General features: G+C 37.3%; 1 protein-coding gene across 1 annotated transcript in view; it reads right to left on the reverse strand.

The window, feature by feature from the left end:
* Positions 1-488: 488 nt before the first annotated feature.
* Positions 489-9,207, reverse strand: part of ABCB10 (ATP binding cassette subfamily B member 10) — a 17,262-nt gene continuing 8,543 nt past the window's right edge. The window contains exons 6-12 of the mRNA XM_008643293.2: positions 8,467-8,562; positions 5,797-6,006; positions 5,470-5,549; positions 3,545-3,725; positions 3,258-3,301; positions 1,708-1,742; positions 489-1,118 (exon numbers count right to left, since the gene is read on the reverse strand). Of these exons, the coding sequence (XP_008641515.1) occupies positions 827-1,118; positions 1,708-1,742; positions 3,258-3,301; positions 3,545-3,725; positions 5,470-5,549; positions 5,797-6,006; positions 8,467-8,562 (938 nt within the window). The 3' untranslated portion in view covers positions 489-826. The remainder of the gene's footprint in view (positions 1,119-1,707; positions 1,743-3,257; positions 3,302-3,544; positions 3,726-5,469; positions 5,550-5,796; positions 6,007-8,466; positions 8,563-9,207) is intronic.

Genomic DNA, 9,207 nt, shown 5'->3' on the forward strand with positions numbered 1-9,207 from the left:
CCTTTAAAAAGGACAAAAACATATAAGGGAGGCCATGTTCTTTCAGATGTCATCTTAGAAAGGAAGTGAAACTAAAGAAATGGGAAAATAGAAAAGGGAAGAAAATCCATGCAAATTTTAGATTTTCCTATGCTGACTTCAAATAGTAATACACTTCCTTTATCCCTATGTAAAGTCAGTATTTTTGTTTGGTTGCCTTTTTTTCATGTTGGGTTGGTTGTTTTATTAAAGAACTTTCCTCCAACTCATGCTTTCATACTCTCTAACATGTGGTTTTATATGTAATTCTCTACAGGAACTGTAGATGGGGATCATAATCAAGTTCAGAACACAATCACATTTCGGAACAAACGGTAACTGGAAGGACAGTCCAGTGGAAGTCACAATTTTCACAGTGTGTTAGTGTCATGCATTTTTGAATCCCAGCATTTTAAGACTACTGACAAAGCAGAAAACACAAAAGTTCCTTGGAAAGAGAGAGACAATGATATGAAAATGGTAAGATTGTCATTTAATTACCTTTGAAATGCTTAACTTACTTGAGAATGGAGCACATCTTCATACAGTGTATTACAGCAAACAAGATTCTAGACAGTCTTAAAAGTAACACAAGCAGAAAAATTTATGCACTGAAATTATCTCAGTGTCACAAATATTTTTAAAAGTTACAATACTTATTAAAAAGCTTTCAATAAAAAGTTTAAACACATTTAAGTTTCAAAAGAATATTTTGTACATTTTGGAAAAATATAACATTTACTTTACATAACTGAAACATAAGTTATAGTCTTTGTAGTTTGTAAGTTTCCATTATTCATACATTGTCTCATACATTTTCTTTTAATATATCCTTTTCTCTGGATTGTAAATCTAATGCAAAAGTATCATTATTCTGAAGAAAAGCTTGTTTCTGCATTAGTTTCCTGAAAAGTCCATTTGGATTTGCAAGTAATTCCTCATGCTTCCCACATTCAAGAATTTTACCCTGGCCAAGGACTGCAACAAAATCAGCATTTTGAATAGTAGACAGACGATGAGCAATAATTAGGACTGTTCTCCCTTCCATCAGCCGGTCCAGAGCTTCTTGCACTAGATACTCATTTTCAGCATCCAAAGCACTAGTAATGAAGGGGTGGGGACAGGAGAGAGAAGGATATTTGTTATTTTAAGACAGGTTGTTTTTGTATGTATTAGGCTTATTTTGCCAAGACTGCAAACCCTCTCTATTGGTGGTGAAGATGAACCGCTGGAACTGCAGGAAAGTTTTGTGAACACGCTTAGTGCTCACATCCAAGTTATTGGCATTACATAGTCTCATATGCAAAAATAAGCATGGAGAAATAACACCAAATTAAGTGGAAAAAAAAATCAGTTACACTGTAGAATAATCCTATCTCTTTTACACTAGGATCTAAGTTTAAAGTTACAAAAAATACTTAAGTAGATGTTTCAAAATCATGTTATATATTACAAATTTAACCCCATGAAAAATCACAATGTACCAGCTATCCTTTCTGCTTTGCATAAACAGCTTTTATTACAGGTCTCCTAACCAAGTCACACATTCTAGAAGGCACATTCTTTTTTGTGGGTAGAGAGCAATAAGGGGCTAGATAATGTATAATGACATGCAGAGAAAGAAGAGAGAACAGTTTGCAAATCTGAGTTTTAGAGGTACATAATTTCTAAGTTTCTTTTCCTTCTTACCTTGTTGCTTCATCTAACAGAAGAATTTTAGGATTCTGAAAAAGAAAGTAAAATTGGTTATAATAGCAATTAAACAAGATCTGAATATTTGTATAAATAGAGAACAGGATTCATATAGCTTAAAACTCCAAGTAAGAGTACTTACTTCATCAAAAGAACTGAGCATCATTCAAAGAGCTACTTCTAAGAAATCTAAATGCTAAGAGGACAAAACAGAAACAACACTCCTCCATTTTCAAATTTTCCAAACTAAAAGAGCAGAATACTATTCCCAGATAACCATTTGAAAGATACAAACTAAAGGGGTGAGATGATTTTTAAGGCATTCTTGGCAGCACTGTGGTCAAAAGTTCTACATTCTTATGTGGCTCTTTTACAGAGGCTCAGCTACCCACTGCTTACAGTCAGTCTGCTATATAGAACTGTCTTAGTAATTAAAAGTAACAAACCCCTACTAAGAAGCAGTATTTCACCCACAGGTAAATTGCATAGTACTTAAGAACTAGCATTTAAGAACTTCTCCCAGTTAGATTATTAAAAAAAAAAAAAAACTGCCAGCACTCAAATCCCTTAGAAGAAGTCACTTCTGAATTACAGTACATAACCCAAACTTCCTTGATAAAGTTAGAAGTTTAAAGCTTTTACTCTCATCTGGGACAGATGGGGCTACTGCACCCCCAGCTACCCCAGTATATCAACTACTCATTTATTTTTTACAACCTTTTTCCTGCCACGAAATTAAGTCTTTAATCCCATGAACTGTATGAAATGCATGACTTGAAATACAATCAGCTTTTCAGCATTTGTGGTAAAAGAGAACTGGTATACTGAAATTCCTATTAACTGGGCATGCCAGAATGCTACAGACACCTGGGTGGCTTAACATGAATGTAGACTGGGTTCAGCAAGGATCAAAACTTCCAGCTGAGCATCAACATCAAACTGCCTCCCTGCAAGGCCCAGTGGCTGTTCCTGAACCAAACTCTTTGTCCTTTTGATCCTCAGAAGCCTCCTCAAATTTGTGCAGCACAGAGCCTGTCCTGAAGCTAGACCCATACCAATCTTTGAAGAAAAACATGACACAACATTGTGCCTGAAATACCATCTTGGCCCAAATCCAGGCCACCTCCCCTCAAAACTAAGACAAGGCATCTGAAGTACTAGTAAACTGCAATCCAGAAAAATTAACCCATGAATGACAGAGATTTGAACACAGAAGTGTCATATATGCATTTACTAGCACCACATTCTTTAAGTCTTCCTTCATCCTTGACATCATGTTATGGAAGTGGGCCATTACACAATGATTTAACATCAATCTTGGCAAAAACTATCAAAAAACATGGCTGAAAGATAGGAAGAAGCACTGACATTAGGTAAATTGTCATTAGTTAAGCCATTCAGCCCCTTCAAACTTCATTAACATCAAAGACACAATTCTCCTTTTTAAAAATATTTTCCTACCTCTCCCACTGAAAGACCTCCTCCTTTTTATTCCTTCCTGCCTCCCCCCAAGAAGTAGTTAAATAGTTGTTTGGATGCTGGCTTACCTTGAGCAGAGCTCGAGCAATCGCAATTCGTTGCTTCTGCCCACCTGAGGGAAAAGAATCAGTAAACTGAAACAGGAAAACAAATGCCACAACATTTTAACTGAATGCCTGGGCTGAGCAGAATTAGGCCCATGTACTTTAGTGGGGAATGGAGGTAATGAAGGGTGGATGCCTTTAATACTTATGGCAGGCTACAGCTTGGAGAAAAAAGTGGTAACAAAAAATGATGAAATTTTTACATCACTCAGAGAATCGAGATTTTTAAAATAAGCAACATAAAGACGTACCTGAAAGCAAAATGCCTTTTTCTCCAACTACAGTGTCAAATCCTTTTGGAAAATCTCTGATAAAACTAGCAGCATTAGCTATTTCAGCAACTTTCTGAATCTCCTCTGCAGTCACAGCAGAAGGATCCTCTGCACCATAGGCAATATTTTCAGCAATAGAACAGGAGAAGAGAATTGGTTCCTGACAAATGCAAACACATAACTAATATAGTGGATCTGTAATTGTACGCATGTTTTGTCTATTATCTCAAATAACATAAACCCCACTTACAAGACTCCACTTACAATATCGATACGAAGAATATGTAAGCTAGAGTTAGTTGAATTAAAAACTAATAAAAAAACCCTCCTCCCCTAACACCAAAATGGATAGTGCAAACCAATTAAAAATTAAGTTGCCTTTTTAACTGACAAAACATAACTCTCAATTCCTAATATTTTAGGATGAGTTTAGGAAGATTCAAACATCAAAAAACCCTTCCTTCGTACTTTGCCACATATCACCATCATGGGAGGGATGGACCACCTCTCCTGTGAGGGAAGGCTGAGAGAGATGGGGCTGTTCAGCCTGGAGAAGAAAAGGCTCCTGTGAGACCTGACTGTGGTGTTTCAGGACCTAAAGGGGGGCTCTAAGCAAGATGGAAACAGACTTTTTGGCAGGGCCTGTTGTCATAGGACAAGGGGTGATGGTTTTAAACTAAAGGAAGGTTGGTTTAGATTAGATAAAAGGAAGACATTTTTTTACAATTCAGGTGGTGAAACCCCAAAAGAGGTTGCCCAGAGAGGTGGTGGATGCCCCATCCTTGGAAACATTCAAAGTCAGGCTCATTCAAGGATGGGGCTCTGAGCAACCATATCTAGTTGAAGATGTCCCTGCTTAATGCAGGGGGATTGGATTAGATGACATTTGAAGGTCCCTTCCAACCCAGAGAATTCAATGGTTTGCAACAATGATGATTCTTTTCTTAATCTCTACACGGATTTTATGGCATTATGTGCATTTAATTTGTATTAAAGCTTGCAACAGAGAACTGTGAGATAGAACAAGTGATGTGCAATGGGAAAATGTCTAAAACAAGGAAAGTGAGCTCTGTTTAAAAAATAGAGTCGTGTCCTTTGTATACCAGTAGGGACCTCCTACTGGTAATTTAAATGGAATACATTCATTCAAAAAAGAAAAGTGCTCATGTGGCAACAGGAAAATAATTTTTGCACAAAATCTTTTGGTGGCATTATTACATAAAGAAGTTGCTTTGAAATGCAACAAATACCCAGTTACCCTTATGCTGTTAACTAGAACAGCAGCCTAACAGTTAATGCACTGTGAAGTATCTGGGGAGACAAGGGAACGAACATTTTAATTGGCAAAATAGTTAATTTTTAAGACACCAATGACTTTCAGAGTTTGGAGGTTGCTAGGCAGGTGGCACTATCAGAGTAAGTGCCAACCATGCTGTATTTTCATGCTTTCCTAATGGAACTGTGTTTTCCTGGAAACTACTCAGAGCACAGAAGGTCAGTTTTTTAAATGGCTGTGTAAAATATGATTGTGTGACTTCCATCAATACAAGAGGCAATTAAGTGTTATGCTTTTTGTTACTTTCTTCAACAAATTATAGCAAACATTAGGTTGGTCATACCTACACAAAATTTACAGCAATTTACCTTGCAGTCTCCACATGCACACTTTTCTTCTAAACTAACATTTTGAATCTCTGTGATTATGTAAAAACAGACTACAGAATACCGGGACTAGCTCTAAATACTTATTTTTAGAACAAAGCATGTGCAACAGCAATTATGGTGAGATGGAAGGATTTCACTGAGAAGCAAGATCATGTCTTTTTAAAAAGAAGGGAAGTGAGGAAAAGCTAGTTGATCACAAAATTATTTCATCCACTTGCACTTCTTTTTTCATTCCTTACCTGACTTACTGTTCCAATCTTTGTTCTGAACCACAGTGGATTTAACTGACGGATATCAAAGCCATCGACGGTGATAGTACCTTAAGTAAGGAAACAGTCAAGTGTGTTTGACACATACTGAAAAGAGACTGAAGGAACAGCTGAGAATGACAACTCCTGAGGAATCAATCACACACTGTACTGGTGGATCAAAAATGCAAAGCTATGCATTCTGTATTCCCCAGAAGGGAACACAGACCTAAAGCACAGGAACCCCAACTGTTTATAAGGTTTATCTGAGATGCAAAGTATTAATTGTCACAAATGAGAGCAACACACAAACCATACCTGAGATAGGATCATACAGTCGCAGCAAAAGGGATACAATCGTTGATTTCCCTGTACCACTTGGGCCAACCAGAGCCATAACAGAGCCAGCTGGAATGGAAAGGCTGAAGTCTTTGAAAATTGATGTTTCTCGACGTGTTGGATATGCAAATTCAACATCTTTGAATTCCAAAGCACCTCTGAATACATCTTTGCCTAATGTGATTCCCTCTATATAACAAAGAATAAAATACAGAAATGTGAATAGAAACAAAAATTAGCTCAGTCCTCCTAGAACTTGCTTTACAGACACTCAGTAGAAATATCTATCTCCACATTCAATCTATGGATAACTGCAAGCCACAGCTCAGGACTGCAGTGGTTATATTTCAGCCATGAGCGAATCAGTGTGGTACACCAATCATTCCTGAATGCAATTGCAGGTTGCTACCAGCGCTGAACCTGTAGGCTACCTACAGCAAGAGGGAGAATTTGCATCTTGCTAATACCTAACCACTAAAAACAATCACTTCTTGTAGAATTATCTGAATTAGTAAACATACTATAAACAATTTAAGCTTTGTCAATTAGGAGCAATGAAATAAAAAGGCATTGGTGAAGGCCAAAGTCCCGCTACCATAGAACACAAAAAGATAAACATTGCGAATCATTTATTGCCCTTTCACCAAGCCACAAAAGTCACCTGAAACAACCTCCTCTGAACAAGAGCAGTTCCTGTCACTGGAATAAAGCTGCTGCTAGGTTTGTTACACTAACAGCCAATTTTGAGTTTTATTTTCTCCTTTCAGTGGAAAGCATATTTAATAAATTCAAATACGAATCAGAGGCCTAACTCTTAGGCAACAGTTCACTGAAACGAAAATTTCAGTTTGTGAAATTTTCCATGAATGAAACCACCATGAATGAACAACTACCAAAGTTAAATAAAACCAGCTTCTTTCTGGAACACAGCATTTGATTTAAACAATTATCTTAATATCATTACTAGAAAAAGCTGATAAATAGTTAAGACAAAGAAACAATATTTCTTCAAGCCCTGTTAAAATCCAGTGACACATATCCATACAAAGCAAACTAATTGGACAGTGGGGCTGCATTCCCAAAGGATGAAGTTCCCACCAGTTTTGTGAAAACTGGCAGTACTAGAGCAGTACCCGAGTCATGTTTGTTTGTACTAGAGAAACACAACTCAAACCCTTAATTCTTTTCCGATGCAGCACACAAGTAACTCCCAACTAGCCACAGCACATGGTAGCACATGCCAGTGTTTGGTTAAACAGTAACTGTGGATAGGAAACAAAGACACCCATCAGCAGAAATCAAGATTTCACTAGTCCTGCTTTTCTTTTTTCCAGGTTTCCATTTCTTCTCCAGGCTTTCAGTTTAATGGTAGTAGCATTGGAATGGAAAACACAAGAGCATACAATTCCAGATTCCTTCCTTGACTTTAACCTATGGACATACACATTGTAACTTTAATGTTTCCACAATGACCTGTAAACCTCCTTTTGGGAAAAGAAATGTATTTGCTAAATCCTGTGTTAGCAGCATAATTCTTATTATTACCACAGTAGCAAGTAATCACTTATCTTAAGTCTCAGTTCCAGTTATTGCACAGTCTATTCCATGGCCTGAAACACTGAAATCTACTGCAATACAGGAAGTCTCCTACCACAAGTCCTTCCTCTATATATCACTGTAAAAATATCTAACGTACTTGTCTCTTGTTTGGATTCTAGACGCAAGAAAAAAGACATTATTATTTGTTCCCAAGATACTTGTTCTCACCAGCAACAACCAGAGTTCTGCAAAAATAAAACCCTGCCCCCCCAAATAAGGAAGAAATGTGTGTAGTATTACTGCAAGGAGACAGGTGCAAATCACTCCAAAAGCAACACCTGCTGTATCTGCACATCCACACTATCCCAATAAGCAGAAGTCCCCCTATCAGCCCTACCCTTTACTTCCTTTTATTCCCTAGTCATGCCTCAGTCCCTGATTCCTATGGCAGAACAACTCAAAAACTCAGCTTAGTATGTGTTGTGGAAAGGCTTCAAACTGTGTGTTTGCAAGTTAGGATTCAAATCAACATGTCTTACTAAGGACTGGTTTTCACTGGATTAGTATGAAATGTTTAAACTTGAAATACTCTTAATGAAAACCACCTGGTTTTGAAAGCTTCTCTTTTCAGACTGATCATTTCTTAGCCATTAGAGATGAGCACGGTAAGCCTTTCAGTGGAAATATGAGATACAGCCATCTCAGAGCTCCTCCCTCCTCTCCTTTTTCTTCTTTCCACTCTTTTCACTCTAAAGCTGAATCAAGAGGAAGTAGTGATGACATCAACAAAAAATTCAAAAAAAGCTAGAAATGACCATGTCCTCTGTCACATAACTTAGAAAGTAATATGATTTAAAGTCATATTCGGAATTAAAGAAATAAAAAATAATTAAACCAAAAATAATTAATTAAGCCAAACTTTTGGCTTCTAAATTTTTTTATTAAGGGAAATTTTCATCATCTGTTTTGTACTTAGGCAAAGTCAGAAGGGTTATGACTATATCTAGTGTAAGTCAGAACTACCTGTAAGTATTACACATACCCTTCTAAAGTATTGCTGACCATTAAGAGAAAAATCAACCTTTAGACAGTAACAAACCAAGAACCCACCATCAAATGGAAGTTGGGGCTTCCTTTCAATAAGTTCCCAAAGACGTCCACCAGCACCTAGTCCTTTCATTAGCTCAGAATAAAAGGAACTCAGACCTAAACAAAAAGCAGAACAGTATTATGCATCTATATTGAATGGAAGACATAGAAGAGATAAAATTAGCATTATACTTTTCAGCAGCAGCATTAAAGGATCAGATGTGTAGGGGATCTTTTATTCCAACAAACTGTTAAATGTGTTAAATCCTATCCAGTCTCATTTGAGAGCTACCAATAACCCTTATTCACCATTCTTATTTATATCTGTAAAACAAATCACTCTGAAGAAAACAAAATGTTAATACACTTCATCTTATGTATGCCCTTTTTCATTCACCTGTCAGGAAGAACAGCATCCAACTATAGGAAAATAGCTTTGCATCCAACCAGCTATATTTCCAGATGATTCAGTAGAACAGAGCATTCTGCATGCTCTTTTTTGTCAGACAGGTTTACACTAGAACAGGGGAGCCTGACTGAGTCAGCCACAGCGGAGAGAGGGCACAAAACCTAAGGCTGAAGTGACACTTGAGAAGTTGTGTGGAGAATGGATGATGGAAAGAAATGTGTCTCCCATGCCAGTATGCTTCAAACCTTACTGGAGAAAGAAAAACCTAAGGACAAGGCCTGCACATAGTCCTAGGTCCCAGCTTTTAGCAGCTACTTGAATATCTTGAAGGTAGCTTAGCTGAAGGGCTTTCC

This window comes from Corvus brachyrhynchos, unplaced genomic scaffold (assembly GCF_000691975.1).
Source record: "Corvus brachyrhynchos isolate BGI_N302 unplaced genomic scaffold, ASM69197v1 scaffold70, whole genome shotgun sequence".
Classification (NCBI taxonomy): domain Eukaryota; kingdom Metazoa; phylum Chordata; class Aves; order Passeriformes; family Corvidae; genus Corvus; species Corvus brachyrhynchos.